The sequence below is a fragment of the Temnothorax americanus genome, unplaced genomic scaffold (assembly GCF_048541705.1).
Source record: "Temnothorax americanus isolate GAGA-0224 unplaced genomic scaffold, ASM4854170v1 Scaffold29, whole genome shotgun sequence".
Taxonomy (NCBI): Eukaryota; Metazoa; Arthropoda; class Insecta; order Hymenoptera; family Formicidae; genus Temnothorax; species Temnothorax americanus.
Window position 1 is genome coordinate 1470448 of NW_027509432.1, and position 16826 is coordinate 1487273.

A 16826-nucleotide genomic window follows, 5' to 3' on the forward strand; every position below is an offset into this window, starting at 1 on the left:
TGTTAGTGCTTTCATGCTCAAGGAGACGCGATCAAGGGATCAGACAACGACGGGCAACAATAGGTCTCCATGGGAACTCTCGTTTCGCGCAACTTACTATTCATCGCCGCTTATTTTTATCCTGGACGCCCCGTAAGATCGGGAATTTTGATACGCGACGATTTCGCGCGCGATCGTCGTCCTCGACGGGCATCATTTCAAGTCATTAATGAGACACAGCAGGCAGGCAAGGCAGGCAGGCAGGCAGGCATACCGCATTGTGCCTTCGCGAGAGACAGGCAACGCTCTCCTGTCGGAGAGCCTTTCGACATCCATCGTGTACACCGTCGTCCTTCGCTCGGCTCGGAAACCGCTAAGCGGTCCCGCCAGGTGAATGGGATTCTCGCGATCATGCAACAAAGCGACGCAGATAACTTGCGTCTAGGCGTGGACGCCTGTTTTTCTCCTTTTTCCGTCAAATCGCAACCGTCACGTTTATCCGGCCGACGTGAAAACGAGGTTTGAAAGTAACAGCGATCTAGTTTTCCACGTTGGCGTTATGCAAACGGAGAGTACTATTAACGAGGTTTGTTTACACGAAAATTTTTGTATACACTCTTGTGAATTAGCGAAAGCAGGACATTCTCGTATATTATTATTATAACTAAACATTGGATTTTTTTATGTAGATTGGCGGAAAAGGGCAATCAATAACTAAGATTTACGTTATTTATAATATCCGACATATTTATACTGCAACATATGTTACAGTACTAATTATAACTGAATATATTATAATGACACAATTGATTTCTTTATATCATTATTATAGACGTACATATAGGGTGGGAACGTCCCTACAAAACGCCTTGCAACCCTGAGGGGAGCCAATAAATATATCTATCTATCTATCTATAGACGTACATAACATAGATTTTATAGCGTTTTATATAATTTTTATTATATATATATGTACATGTTTGTCGATTCTTATGTATAATCAAGACATTAAGAGCTATTAGTTATAAAACAAATCGCGAGTATTATTCCCGACTGTGTCTGCACAAGTTACGGCTTAATGTGTCGTCAAGACCTGACGTGTACCGCACCGACTTAAGCGCGAAGACAAGTACGGCTTACGGAATGACGAAGAAAATATTCTGAATTTATCTACGTGAAACATGGGCCTGCGTGCCGAACCGTCGTCGGCGACGGGCCGCTCGTTATCGCAATTACGGCACGATTATAGCGGAGCCGGGAGAGACGTTTTCAATGCGGCCGGAGTGCCAAGCGAGTTTCGGACAAAGGATAGCCTTGTGTCTCGTGAGAGTCGGTCGCGGCCCTACTATATGGCTGGAGGGGGGAGGGGGTACCGAGAGAGGAAAAAGAGAGTGAGAAGGAGATAGAAACTAGCCATTTCCTAAGCTTCTACTCCCGTCTAAACTGGATTGCCATAGGTCGAAACGGGCCACCGATTAGAGAAGGCACCGCGGCGATATAGCGACTTAGGAACCGTGGCGAGTGGAGGGCCGTCGGGCTAAAAATCGCGGCTCCATCATTGGCCGAGCCGGGCCCCTCGAGGCCATTCGGTTTAGAATTGAGGAATGGTGCCGCTATGTATCCTCGCCCGCTATATCCGCGGAGGACGATCGTAGAAAGTGGCACCGTTCTCGAATCTTCGCCGTTTTGATCTGCGTGCCGTGAGGCGAAAGAAGCGCGTTCGAGTTTCCTCAGCAATTTTTCGCTCCGGAGAATCGAATGTTTCTTTTCTTCGGGTTTTTTCTTTTTACCTCACATCGAGAATCGCTACTATCGCGTGGATTTTAGGGACATTAGTACGTGGCCCGAATTGTGGAATTTGATTTATCGATTCGCGTACCTTTCTTTGGATTATATTCATGACGTTTAATATTGGAAGGACTATGAATTATTATCGCTCATGAATTATTCAATCCAAGTGCATTATGTAATGACGATAATAGCGATAGTAACAGCTTACCACAATGTACCTCGATCAAGGTCTCCGATCCCTAAATAATTAATCTTTTAGCATTAGCGCGGCGTGCAATACAAATCAAAGTGACAAATATTAATATAAAAAGAGAAATTAAGAATTGAAAAACTAATACCCAAGAGCACTTTTTTAATAACATACAAAATTAATTGGAATGCACTAATACCGCGTAGACAGTTGCATATTTTAATACCGTTTTAATAGCGGTGGAAATAAATATTGTGGATTTTTATACAAAATATCCCAGCTTTGGATTTACGGATTGTTTTTGTATAAATTTGGAATAAAAATTTCATCTTTTTCTTCCTCATTTTTAAATAACGTCGATGTGCGAAATTCTTTTCCTTTTAATGCATTCTACGTAAATAAATTAATTACATTCGTAATTGTTTTAGCAAGACGAAACGTGCGGGAAATGCGTGTTTCTTGTTATTTTACAATTTCAATGAACGAGACTCGACAGCCTCGAAAACGCGACGCGAAATCATCGTCGTATTCAGCTCGTAAACGGCCAATCTACACGTAGAGATAGATAATGATTTTATTCGACGAACTGTTTTCCGGTACAGCGTCATTGGTTTAATCCCGGGCGTGGTCACCCGCCCTACTTCTTCGTCTTCTTAAATGGCACGAGAGATAAGATTGGTTCGGCACCTCCTGCCTGGAATTTCATCCGAGAGCCGCGCCTGCAGTCTAATTACTTCTGGATAGAATCGATCAAGGACTCCGGGCTTTGCTTGTCGTGAATATATGTATAACGAACTGGCGTGGATGAAACAATCGCGGAAAACACGTAGAGACCGACTGCGTTGTTTTCTCGCACGCCATGCAGTTTCGTCGAGGAAAAGTCTTATTGACTCACTTGTTAGAAAATGCACGCGCTTATTAAATGGAGTAATGCTAATAAAATGATAATTCTAACAGAATGCCATTTTCACATATCATTAAAGAGCGTAGAAATCTATTTATTTACTTATACTATCATTTAGCGTGTTAACTACAAGATGATAAAACGTAGAAATGCGTGCAAATGTGTGTTGGTAAGTTTCAATTATACGTTCATACGAATATTCCATAAAAATATGGAATTCGACAAAAAGTAATTATTTCGCACTTTCTAATCTTTCGGTAAAATATCTTGAGTCGTTTTAGAGAGCTGAGAATTTGATTTATGACGGCTACACATCTCTTTCTGCTATACTATCTATATAGCAGAAAGAGATTATATTTCATTCATACGCGTCGCGGAGCGAAGATGTCAGCGATTATCAATGCACACGCGGTACAAGTTCATACTTCACCTCTGTTGATTGCTCGCGGGTCTTAAATTAAAGTCAACACACGCGCGACGAAGGATATAGCATCCTCGGTCGAAGGAAAGGAACATCAACGCTTTAGATCGATGATTAATCTTGCGATAATCCGATCGTATAGTCATCGCGCAAATCATTGCGAGATAAGCGGCTTGCATGCATTGTCACACGCATGATTCCGCGGAAAATGCTGAATCGTACTAACTTCCGCGTAGCGTAGTGGACTACCGCGATTTTACGGTGCATTTATAAATCCGGCTTGTAGAAATTGTCGAGAAAATGTAAAACGTTGATCTCATTTTTCTCATTATTTTGAATCTTCGTATATATATTAGCGTAAACCTTTTTTTGGAGAAAAATTGAGACGCCGACGCGAATTTTTGCAAGGAGAGGAAAAATATTTGTCGAACGGTCGGCGAGTATATGTACGGCCAGATTTTCATGACTCATTACGTAACCTTGAAGTTTGCACGCTCTGGCGCGACGATGACTTGGCCGATTCCTGCGGTCGCGATCGAGGCGTACTTAGGCGTCGCGCGATTCCAAAGAAATTGAAGATTTTCTTGACACCTCCTCGTTAATACGCAACAATGATTTTTTTGTGATTCACACGATCATTCTTCGCGCCCATTCGTTGCCTACGCGTTGCGACATTAAGACATTTATTAATTGGGCATTCGCGCAAATACTAATAGGCGAACGGAGAAAAAAATATTGAAAATCCGATAGAAATATTGGACCATTGAAGTCCGAGTTTTGAAATGACTAATAGCAATAAATCACGAATATTAAATACTTTAATTGTATATATTAGTAAAATATATTTGAAAGTTCTGTGCAGAGAGATCAACACAATTGATTACTCGACTTATCACCAATACCACTTCATGGTATTATTTAATCATTCATCTCATTGTATATAGTTTGCATCTAGCCGTCATCATTTATCAACCTTTACAACGTTGCGCGTAGTTTGCACCTGCATTTAAACGTCCAATTATCGCGATATTGACGAAAAATTAATGTTTATTGCGAGAGTATGCCGTTGTAACACTTCCTCTCGCACCGCTCTGTCTCATATATCTTGAGCCTTAATTAACGCATCGCTCCTTTCGTACGCGTTCATCGTCAATGCGTTATCGTAAATTTACAGTGCATGCCGATAAGAAACGCGTCGATAAGCAATTAACACCTCGCTGCGAAAGCGCGTCGCATGTCGCGCAATCACTTGTCACACAAGAAATTTGGCTAATTGGTCGCGGGCTCTCTCTCTCTCTCTCTCTCTCTCTCTCTCTCTCTCTCTCATAATAGGAAAAGCTGAATAAATTAATATTTTTCTTTCGCGAAATGCGATCGACTGACAATGAGATTCGGTGCGCGATCGCGGGGTCAAAAGGTCGACAGAGAATTATCTTAGGACACGTGCAAATGGTATTAACAATTATTGACCGCGATATTTTTACTGCATTAATGACCGCTCCCGCGTGCAGGTCCACTCGTTCTATTTTTTCGTACTAAAAAATAAACATTTTTTGTTGTTGTATATGTTCGCCGAAATGCGACGAATGACGTTATCAGATATTTCGCGATCGACAGTGAGTCAGTATATGCGTCTTATTATCGCAACTTAAAACTTTACTGCTGAAGATGCGTTGGCGAAATGCAGGCACGCATCTTCGTCGATGACGATCAACCGGCACCCGTCGTGCGAAATGGCCATTACATCGAGCGCGGCAAACTGCCACTGTTGATCTATACAAGACTTAATCTTTTGGAATTTCGCAAATATTTTTCCGTGTGTTTTCGTAATTCACATTGAATCGGATTTTCCGGATTGCGTCATGCAATGTTTTTCTTTAACACATATATTTTTTGTTATCAAGATGCGCGCATGAAAACTACGTTCTAAATTTATCTGAACGTATCGGATTATGCAGATCTTTTCTCTTGGTAGATTGTTTTGCAATAAATTTATTGAGATTTATGCGTATTTGTATGTCGAAGAATGACGTTGAATAAAAATTTTAAACATAATATTTTTAATACATTTCTATTATGTTGTACTATTCATTACACATTGTGACATTGTACTGTTTCTTATCAGCAAGAATATTAATTTTATGACTCGTAAAAATTATGAACAATCATAGAAAATTTATAACAATGCCAAATATCGAACAGAAGTGTTAAAAAGTTTATTTTATATAATATTGGCAAAAAATAATTATTTTTTTTCAAACGAATAATTCTAATCCATATATGCGACGGAAAGTACCATTGCACAAAAAAATTAGATCAGCTTATTCGTATGTAATCGATTTCATTGTAATACCAATTAAAAGTGAACCTCTCGTCATTGTTGCAAATTATTTCATCCATGAAGGAGATTAAAACGCAAACCGTCGCGGCAGTAATTTTTTCGGAAATGATGATAAGGGTGTAAACTCTTAAAACTGCGGCATTAAATTCGTCCCTGACCGTAATATCAGTCGTGCATTTTTCTGACAGGCATGCGCAAACGCATGTACATACGCATACACACATCTTGCGGCGTGGCCGACGTGGATCCAGTTCGTGTTTCCGCAAAGCGCATTATACCTGTATTTGATAAGCTGCGTGGAAGTAGAGCGTTTAAATAATGGCCGCACACGTCGGCGATGGGATAGCGCGATGGGCGTCGCCATTCGTTCGAAACGTTCGACAAACAATAATAATTTATTCAGATGTTTTTCATATGCGCTTCCAAGTGACTGCGTTAATTCGCGAATCAGGTTTTTCTCGGTTTATTTTCTTCTACGCTCGCGTATAAAGACGACGAACTTAAAGAAGGCAAATGTAGCAAGCAATTCCATTTGAATATTACTCTTAAAGAAATTACTTTCTTGAATTGTACTCTTATATTTTGCTACGTAATCTTTTATAGGTATGCGATACATTCCCTTTCTAAATTTAGTTATTTTGAACGATTTAATAATTAAAAAGTTTAATTGGTTGAAAAAACATTTTGTGAATTATTCCTTGATTTATAACATTTGCCTGAAGAACACATTATGAAGTTGCATATACATATAATTGCTATTATTTTTCTGTAGGAATATTTTTAAATCTTAATTTACCTGTGTCTAATCTTTGTAATTAGTTTAGAGACATAATTATCATAGCTAAAATAGATTTGGGAAATGATACCGCCAATTGAGAATTAAGGATTAACATTTCGTTCGTTTCAACATGTACGCCGCCGGTATAATTGCGAGCTATCCAAAGTGATCAATGGCGTTCTTGTTCTTCACGAGGTAATTCGCGCTTATTCATGAACTCAGGCGAAACCCGCGATATATCTTCCGCGATCTACTATACTCTACAGTAATCCCCGAAATTTGTATGCGTTTCACACGGCAGACCGTCCATCCCTTCGCGCTGAAAATCAACTTCGCTACTTGCTCCAACCTTTCTATCAACTTCGCTGGAAAACCGGTTAACATGCTAATGCCGTTACATATTAATTAATGTCGACGAGTACTCGGTATCTTGGAAACAAATTGGTAACCAATTGATAATAAATTTAAGCAACAAGGCTGTAGGCAGTCGTACTCACGAACTTGCAACCGAAATCATGCATGATTGTACGAGGGCAACAAGTTTTGAGAACATGAGCAGAATTCGAATTAACTTTTTACCCGATTATGATATCATACTATCAAATATATATTTAATAATTTCATTCAGTATATCAAATGTTGTTATACAGTTGATATCTCTGATATATTTATTATTCCCACTAGACTTCAAATGCAATATCAAACCTGCGTTTCTCTGAAAGTCGCTTTCTTGCGAAATGAAAAATAGAAACGAGAATTGTTTGAAAATGGAAGCTTGAAATTCGTGCTGGTTGGCACATTAAATTATATTCCACACGAACATCAGAACGATATCCACATACCTTATAATATGCAATTGTATAGTTATCAATTTCTTCTGTCGCGCATTGGTCGCTAATATTGGTGTAAATCAATAACACAGTAATTATCGAGCGAAACGCATAATTAACGACTGAACTAATTAACGGCTAAAACGCATAAGACTCATTACACTCGCGAAATTCCAAACGGCGATATATATGATGGAGCAACTTCGATTTCCGACTCGTGCATCCCCCGAAGTTCGCTCGGGAGATACGCGACGACAGATTATTTCGGACTGTGCGGAGTTCTGTGCGAATGTTTCGAAGAAAATAACACGATTAAACTATATAACTCCCGATACGCGCCGTTGAGTCAGGCGATAATAATTGCGGCCGTGGAATAATTAGCCGTGCGCGAATGTCCATTTGCGTGAGATAAACCGACCTTAGCAGACTTTAATTTAGAGAAAGAGCCTAATGTACTTTCGAAATGGTTTTCACGTTTGTATTACTATATGAATCGCGCGCGCGAAGCCTCGTACTTTGTTTCTCGCTGCATAAATTCGCCACCATTTGATGAATCTTTTATAAAACGCTGTAAATCAAAAAGATATTTGCCTTTCAACGATTTTTCCATCAACGTAGCATCGCTGCATCGCTTTAATTGGTAAAATTACATTTAATCCACATTCACGAGGCTCAGTTTTTTCGAATGCAATTGTATGCAAATATGTAATATACGTAAGAGATCTTGGAGGTTGCGTTATAATCTAATTACTTATTCATTTAATGCAGGTGATACCGCTCATTGTAAATTTACGAATGCAAAATGTGATAAGCGTTGATTAAGCGTGTCGAAATTTTTCCCTCTGAATTTTTCAATGGCTCTGATTTACCGCAAAAAGCCGGTTGGTTCATTACAAATTGATCCTAAATTAAGCGGTGCGGTAACACGTTACATTGCATTCCAGCACTTGCTCGTTATAATGAGGTTTATATTTTTAGAACAATATTTTTCAAAGCGTTACACGCGGGGAAAATGTGATACGATCCGCGATCTCTTTTACGTTGGCACAATTTTTCATCGTGTTCCTTTTTCCGCGCTCGCATGAATTTTGTGCCGAGCCGACTTAATTAAGTATTTTCATTCTCCATCTCGCTATTATGGATAGAATTATAATCTTGAAATGATTCAAATCTGAATTAAATTTGTAAATGAAATTGTTAGCGCGTACCGGTCCGCGTGCGCGCAAAAGCTTCGAGATTCCAAGACGTATGTACCGAATCGTGCATCAATGAGCGGTTGGATCGATTCCGAGTGCAATTTAATTTGCGAATTCCCCGTCGTTCCGCAGAAATAACGCGTTTCGCAGAAACGACCGTGCCGCGTGGTTAACCCGCGACCGGCTCTTTGCGGACTCTAATGACTATCCCGCCGCGCGGCAAACGACAAAATCAATTCAGCACTATGAAGGCGGGCGCCATGAAAAATCGCCGCCGGACCTCGATTCGCACGCGATATTTTCACATACGCGTTGTACACGCACCACTTATACGTAGAAACGCCGCCGCACGTCTGCGCCCGCACATCGTGCGAAAACGTATGCACACGTGGTGCATCGTATACAACTATACAGTTACCGAGTACCGATTGCCGTGACGGTACGTTGCATCCGCGGCACGCGCGCCGCGATACCATTGCAGGTGTCCGTCGAGAAGCGCGCGGCTGATTGGCGTGTCCAAGCTGTAATTGGCCTGGTTGTAATCGGTTTGCGTTTGATCACGGGATAGGAAAATGCTCTTTGAGAGTTAAAGGCCGGCAATTCGACGAGTGAATTCTATTTTTCTCGCGCGTTACAAATCAATGGAACTGCAACGGGATACGTTTGGTATATCCCGAGAGATCGAATGTATAAAAATAAAGCGATAGAACTATATGTGATATAATTTTGACTGGACAGTCGAAGTTATTTGAGGAATGATATTTGTGTTAGATTATTCGTCGTTGCAACGTGTATTATTCAAGTTCAGCGAAGCTTGCAAGCTTGAATAGAATTGATAAGTTTTTCGAAATCCCCCAAATACGATTTTCGCGCAGAGACGTGAAAATATAGTTGGAGCGAGGAAACGTCTGACGCAAAATTAAATTTGAGCATTGCAAATTAAATCGTTTTCACGGTTCTTCGATGACGAAATGTAGGACGGGATCACGAAGCTTTTGCTCAAATGAATATCGAATACTGTTTGCTAAATTAATGAACGAGCGAAAAACACAAGCTCGCGCTGGCGGGCATATTTCCGCGATGTTAAATATTTATTCAGGAAATTAACATCCGTCACAAATGCACATGTATCGCAACGTACTATGGCGTGGCTCTGATAATTGTTTCGACTAGCATAAATATCATAATTTGTAAAATCCCACTGATGATTAAACAGCATCCGCCGGCGCAGAACTGACGCTCGGAAATCTTTTCGACCGAGCCGGTTATGCGGCAGCGGCACGTCATGCAGGGGTGATAACAGTCAACTATTCGGCCTTTGGATAAGGAAGTGAAAAAAATCCAGTTATCGCTGTCTAGTATCGCGAATCGTTCTGGGGAGTGGAGCGGAATTGTAACTGGCATATAAGCGCGAATTGTAGCTGCCCGTGGGATACAAAAACCGACGTTATTGAAATATTAAGCGCATTGAATGAATTTCAAGAAATTGTATAAAAGTGTTATTTTTTATTAATATTATTATGTCTTCTTCGATACATCTACTTAAGACCGATATTGAACGGAAAAAGTTTCTTTCTTATTATCTTATAGACAGCAACAAAACTTTCGCGATAGCCCAATAATTGCTCATAATTACGTAAAGATTAGCAGAGGCCTAAAGAAATTACATTTCCATATGTTTTAATTCACGCAGAGCGTTCACATGTTTGTTCAGAGTAATGAAAAGGATGATTAATTATATTAACACGTTATCTTTCTACGCATGTGTAATTAGTCGTCGGGCATTCTCGAATGCTGTGATAAAATTTTAATAATTGTAAAAATTTACTCTTCGAATTCTGGGCGGATAAAAAACGAAAAGATAAATCGTTCTTTCTTGCAAATCCGGTTTTTCTTTCTCGCCTTGCCACATACACAGCCGAGTCCTTCAAAAACCACCATGTCCGGTTACTCAATAGCGCGCGATCTGCATAATTTCACGTACGATTCTCGCTGGGAGAACTGCATCCGCATCTCCGCAGCTATACGAATATCCGGGTGCTTTTCTCTGGAACCTTAATCATCGTCCATCATTTCCTATGACAAACAAGTCGGCTGCGCGCATTATAGTCGATGCGCGTGCGTGAATTTGTGCAGCGGTCTAGATATCGTCATCCGCGCAGCGGGTACGTTCCTCGTAACTCACCGATTATGCAACCGCGATTATAAAACCGCGTGCCACTTACTTTAGTGCATACGACTACGATAGCGATAGTTAACATTCGGGAAAATATACTTTGATAGACACTTATCGCTTGGCTTTCGGCACGTGTGGTACCACGCACGCAGTTAATCTCAACAAACTGTTTCAAGACTGATAGATCAGAAACGAAACAGTCCACTAATTGTAAGTTTAAATTATATCATCCGGATGAATTCGGATACGTTCATTAAAATTCAACAACGGACTCATACAGTTGTCCGAAAAAAATGATTGAAGCTAAGATTTGAAGCTAAAATATTTTAGCTTCAGAAAGTTTCTTATTATTATCAGTTAATGAGTACATTCGACAATAATTTATTACAAGATATATAAAACGTTAAATTATAATTGATATTATTTTACTTTTAATGTTGATAATAACGAGTTGATCGATACTGAGCTTATTCATACGATCATCGAAATTTTCATTGATCCCAAATCTGTTCTTTTAAGCGCCATACTAGTTCCGAATGTCCGTTTCCTTACCGAAAACGGGGTCACTCCTTTGTACACGGGTCCTGGGTAACCGGTACACGTCATTGTTTGAAGTAGTTACGATGGTGTCGCAGGTCTGGAACGGGTAGCGGAGGAGTTGATGGGCCGTAGGAGATGGAAGCAATACCAGGACACCCTGTACAGCGGCACCCGCAGCAGCGAATCACAGCCCCACCATCGGCTTTACCCGGCGTTGTCGTCGTCCTGCAACCCGATACCCGGGAGCCTGGACCAGATTGGGCCGCAGCTGCATCACCCGGCACCCACGTCGTTGCCGTCGACGGTGCTGACGACGGCGACGACCACGACGACGACGACGACAACGACTGGCGTGGTAAAACAGGAGAGCCTGCAGAGGCATCATCTGCAGAACCATCACCATCTACCCGCGCCTGTTCAGGACCATCTACAGCTGCAGCAGCAGCAGCAGCAGCAGCAGCAGCAGCAGCAGCAGGAGGATTCGCGCCGTCTGAGGCCGGGCGAAGTCAAGATCGAGGCCGCCGACGAGGAGCCCACGGACGGTACCGCGCGGGAGGATACCTCGACGAGGACGACGGACACGGCGACGGCGACGGCGGAAGTAGCGACGACAACGGTAACAGCGACGACCACCGGCACCGCGACGACCACGTCGACAACGACAACGGCGACCGGCACGACGACGATAGCGACGAGACGGCGACGCGGACGCCGGCAAAACGACGGGGAGGACGCCGACGGGGAGGAGGAGGGCGACGAAAACGACGAGGAGACGGGACGGGGACAGAACGAGGCGGAGAAACGGCTCAAGCTCGACGAGGACGCCGACAGGTCAGCGGTCAACCCTCTCAGAACGGAGAACGCGACTCGGGATCATCCGACTGCCAACGCTACCGACACGGAAGGGACCAAGGTTGGTATAAATCTTACTATATGTAATGAGACATATTAAAGACATGTTGCATTAAAAATAACGAAATAATAGTCTCTCTCTACAGGGACTGAATCAAATGTCACAAGGATAAAATTTATTTAAATTATTAAAAAGGGTGAGACAATGTGGTCTAGAAACTTGGTTTAAGTCCTGATCACACGAATTTTAATATTCTAAACTACACCCTCCCCCCTCCCTCTTGTACGAGAAATTAAACAAGGAGGACTCTTGTGCGGAGAAACTGGACTCCGTCTTTCGGAAGAGACGTTAAGCCGTTGTCGTCCACATATAGCTGGCAACTGCTAGGTGTACTCCCCTTTGCCACTATGCTGTGGGTCAATCACCCGCACATCTGAATTTAAAGCGATTACTGAAACCTCCTAGGAAGACCTATGTCTTGGAAATTAAAAGACTCAATCATCATGAAATCGCTAGAGTCTATAGCAACTTGAAAGTTGTTTCGCATTCTTTGGTGTGACTTTTTTATTTCCTCATTGTAGGAACGAACGGAGGAAATCGCGTTGGAGCGGGCACCGGTAACGCAGGGCTTACTGAGGGTAAAGAAAGAAGAGGAGCTGCAGGAGATACCGGGTTCTGGCGGCGGCACCACGATACTAACGACGCCGACGACGAATTCGGAAGGGACCAGGTCGGGGCTGTTATGCCGCGACGGGAACGTAACCGCGACGAGCGTCGCGACGCCGTTTCTCCTTGGAAGACGCACGAGCCCGCCGCCGGAGGACTGGAAGCCACTCGACAAGTGTTACTTCTGTCTCGACGGCAAGCTACCCCACGACGACCAGCCGCCCCTTGTAAGTACCCTCCGGCGAGTCTGCCGAGTGTGAGGTTGCGCATGGCTGAGCATCGACCTCGTCCTTTATTGCTAATTTTGTGTAGAGATTATTCGCGAAGGGGACGGTACAGACATGCAGGAATAAGCAAACGGATGCATAAGTAATCCTTTCCTCGCGCCGAATTCGGATACCCCGAGATTCTGCGACGAACGCTTTCGTCGATGTTGATGATTTACCGAGACGCGGTAGACAGATCGATGCACATTAATGCTGCTCGTCTCGCCTGCAAATGCACTTACGCAATCGTGTCATCGGAATCTCGTTTCATCCTCGTTTCATGCACCTGTTGTGCCGTCGCGAGCGCGACTCTCGAGTCTTGACCTGGCCTTTGCCACTTTTGATTAAGTCGAGCGTACTTCGTACTTGGGCGCCGGCCGCATCGCCGCACTTCCCCCGCTAGTTTCTCAGCTTTGATCACTGTCAAAGGCGTCAAGCCCCCCATAAAAGATTCACGAGGACTCGCGAAGGCGGCGGCGCGCCTTACGAGAAAATGAATTCGATCAGAATTCGATCCCGCCGCATCGCGTCTTCTCGCGGATTTTCACCTTGTGTGCTCTTTCTGCCGTCCGACCAATCCACCGGCTATTCAGTCCGGGCAAGTTCTTTTCGTATCGCGCGAGCCGGGATGACACGTTTCTCCGTGTTATGCCCCGCAGAGCCCGCAGAGCGACAGTAGCAGCAGCTCGCGATCGGCGGAGTCACCGATGTCGGTCCAGGTGGATCCGATGGCGGCGTCCGTGGTCGCCGCCGCCCTCAGCGGCACTTACCCCACCTTGCTGCCCCAATGGTGCTTACCGCCGAGGGAGGCGCCCCTCGTTGGGGTGCAGACCCATCAGGACAGCGGCGCGGCGGCCGATCAACCGCTCGATCTCTCGGCCAAACCCAGAAATTCTCAGGTAAGTTCGAGACCATTCATTCTACCGCGTGGAGACGCGCGGTCTTTCGCAGCTTCGTCTCATTATGTCTTGCAAACGCTCGTTCGAGCTTATTCGGACATTGAATTTGGTGGCAAGAAACGATCGTATACAATGCGCGGTGTTCGCCAAGTGTTCGATGAAGAATCACATAATGAGCAAAGACGTGCAAATGTGTGCAAAGTTGTGCAAATTACCCGCAACAATTATCCATAATTTTTAGTGGGCTGTCACGATACGATCATTATTTATGCGACGCGATCGCTACTTCATATATTGCTGAACAATAATTCCTGTCACATAGTGTTTATTAGTGCTTCTTAGTCCGTATTATTGAGTGACTAACGCTGACATCTAAGTAACTAGGCTATACGCTTGCGTAATATTAGTTATTTGTTTATTTAAACCACTCTCGACGATTTTTTATTTTAATACCATCACCCATTTGTTTGTTCAGGACAACAACATATCTCTACTGGAGCAACAGAAAATACCTCTGAGAATGCCGACAGGCATCGATCCCAAGACTATCCTCAAGTAAGTAATCTTTTAACATTCTCAAACTAAAAGAGACAATTATAGGAAATTTTTTACTAAGTGACAACTTTATTATACTTTAGTCAGAATAAATAAATCAACGCGATACGTCTCACGTGACATTTTTAATTAAAGTTATATATCTACGCTATGTGTTATTCGCAAAAAACACACGCTCATATTTAATCTGTAAATAGAATTAAAATTCAAGTGAAGAACATTATTCATAAAGCAGTCTTAATCGAACAGCTAGGCACAAAGATAAAAGCTGGTATATACAAGTTGAAAAGATTTGAATCACAGAAATTTGGTACCTTTAATTCAATTATTTTATTTTATTTTGCAATTTTATTTCTTTTGTTGGCAAACTTAATATGACAATAGTGAAGTGTTAAAGCGATGAACGTATAATAACTATTCCAACTCCACATTTAAAGTGATAAGAGCTATAGGTGATAAGGTTCTCTCTAAAAGTGCGCGTTAGAATAAAAAACGAAAAAAGCCAGATGAAAATGACAAGCCTAAACTCGAACGAATATTCGGCTTCGATGAGAGAGAGCGTTCTTTCCCACACGTTGGAAAATCGTCGTTTGTCAACGACAATGAGGCATCGTTTCGGCGTTATCGCGCAACTCGCTTTGCACCTCGAGCCTCGAGGCGAGTCACCGATACGAATATGCATTCCGTACGCGAGTGTGGAGGGGAAAAAAAAGAATACGATCCGTATGATCGCATTCCGTATAGCGAACGTTCTTCGTGATCGAGTGGCCGTTTAAGCCGGGCCGGGCGGGCGTTTCGATAAGGCGTCGATTAAAACACCGCCGGCGAACGACTTTCGAAAATCGCGAAACTGACAGCCAGTCGATCCGGAATGCCGTCGCAATTAGGTGCCAATCACGCGGCCGGGCATAACCGTGATTTATCTCCCTCGTAAAGACGTCATGCGCGGCGACAACGGCAGAGGGGAATCGTATCGTTCGCTCGACACTGGTGCGGGCTGATCGAGTTCGCGGTCGTGTGCTGCATTTTCAGATTTATCTGGATATGCGGAATAAAATCAGCAATTGGTGCAATGTAACTAAAATCTTAGAGACCTCTCTCTCCCTCTCTCTTTCTCTCTCTCCTTTGTTTTAATCGGTTTGTAATAGTATATTTTTTATTTATTTAGAATTATCAAAAAATTATCATTTTCAATCATTTTAAAACAAACTCGCCGGGCGTACCATTGATTGTTAAATAGTTTTTACGTTTGTGTTGCATTGCGCGTGTATGTGTAATTCATAAGTTTCTGTGCTATAATTATAGTAAAAGACAAACAGAGTTCTATAGATAAAGAGCTGCGGTTATCAGAACCTAGGATCGCGCAGCGAAGCTCAAGTTCGCTAGATGAACTTGGAGGTTCTATTGAGAGTCGGTCGTAATAATAATACCATTGCGAGTATTCGATTATGTTAGATATGTATGTTGTATTCTCTGGAGGGAAGATAACAATATTGTAAAATTAATACAGATATAAACACGTAAAAACATTATTCCGTTATAAAATTCACAAAAAAATTTACTAATAATATAAAATTAATAAAACGCTTTTTTTATTGATTTGCGTAAAAAATTAATAACTGCATAAAACAGGATATTTTATTATGATTGTTTAACTAAATTATTCAGTGTCGCGAACGATTCTTCATTTTCTGCACGGGCGCGATATTTTTCTCGCGATTCTTAGCTATCATCTTGGTTGCTACTGTGGAACGATAATAATTACAATGGCTTTGTGAAAAATTTATGCGTCGGGGTAAATAAAGTCGTATTATAATTTCGACAAGCTGTCAGTTCACATTGCGTTACACTCGAAAAGATGATTACTAATCTCGCGATTGATCTATTCGCATAATTTTATATTTTCTTCATTATATTAGACCGAGAGTCATTTTTATTCATACATGTAATTATTCCTGCGCTCTTAAACAATTGATAATCAATTATATTTGATATCACAACAGATTATCTTAAAAAATGACGTCGTATTTAATAATCTTTACCACATTTAACGTCTGTGATCATTTATCCTTTTATTTTTTGAAAATTTTATTGGAAGATAAATAATTTTATAAATTTTCAAAATGTTTTTTGTTTTTTACTTTTTTAATTGAGTAAATAATTATAAAGAAATAAATGGTTCCATAGAATTTATGCTAGTCTGTACCATACATATTATTACAAAGAAAAATAATTTGTTACAAATTGCAATTACCTTACGAAATATAAAGTTTCAGTTTGTAGAGATATTTTCTTCGTGAAGAAAATACTGTAATACATTTTTTCCTCTGTGACGTAAAGAGAATAATACGTTCTTTGATTAAACTGTCACAACTAGGCAGGCTCGTTTATTACATGGTTCCCACACGTAAATGTTTAATGTATCGTGCTTCAGTGTTTTA

The 16826-nt window shown here is 41.8% G+C and overlaps 2 protein-coding genes across 5 annotated transcripts in view; one reads left to right on the forward strand and one right to left on the reverse strand.

Moving 5' to 3' along the window:
• Positions 1–16826, reverse strand: part of LOC143899987 (uncharacterized) — a 236175-nt gene that overhangs the window by 210093 nt on the left and 9256 nt on the right. The window lies entirely within an intron of this gene.
• Eip93f (Ecdysone-induced protein 93F) overlaps positions 1–16826 on the forward strand; it is a 137967-nt gene that overhangs the window by 79904 nt on the left and 41237 nt on the right. For 3 of the 4 annotated variants that reach the window (XM_077410782.1, XM_077410781.1, XM_077410784.1), the window contains exons 3-6: positions 11242–12059; positions 12581–12892; positions 13591–13830; positions 14306–14385. In XM_077410782.1, coding sequence (XP_077266908.1) covers positions 11242–12059; positions 12581–12892; positions 13591–13830; positions 14306–14385 — 1450 coding nt within the window. Of the gene's footprint in view, positions 1–11224; positions 12060–12580; positions 12893–13590; positions 13831–14305; positions 14386–16826 lie in introns of all 4 variants that reach the window. The other variant, XM_077410783.1, reaches the window with a different exon arrangement.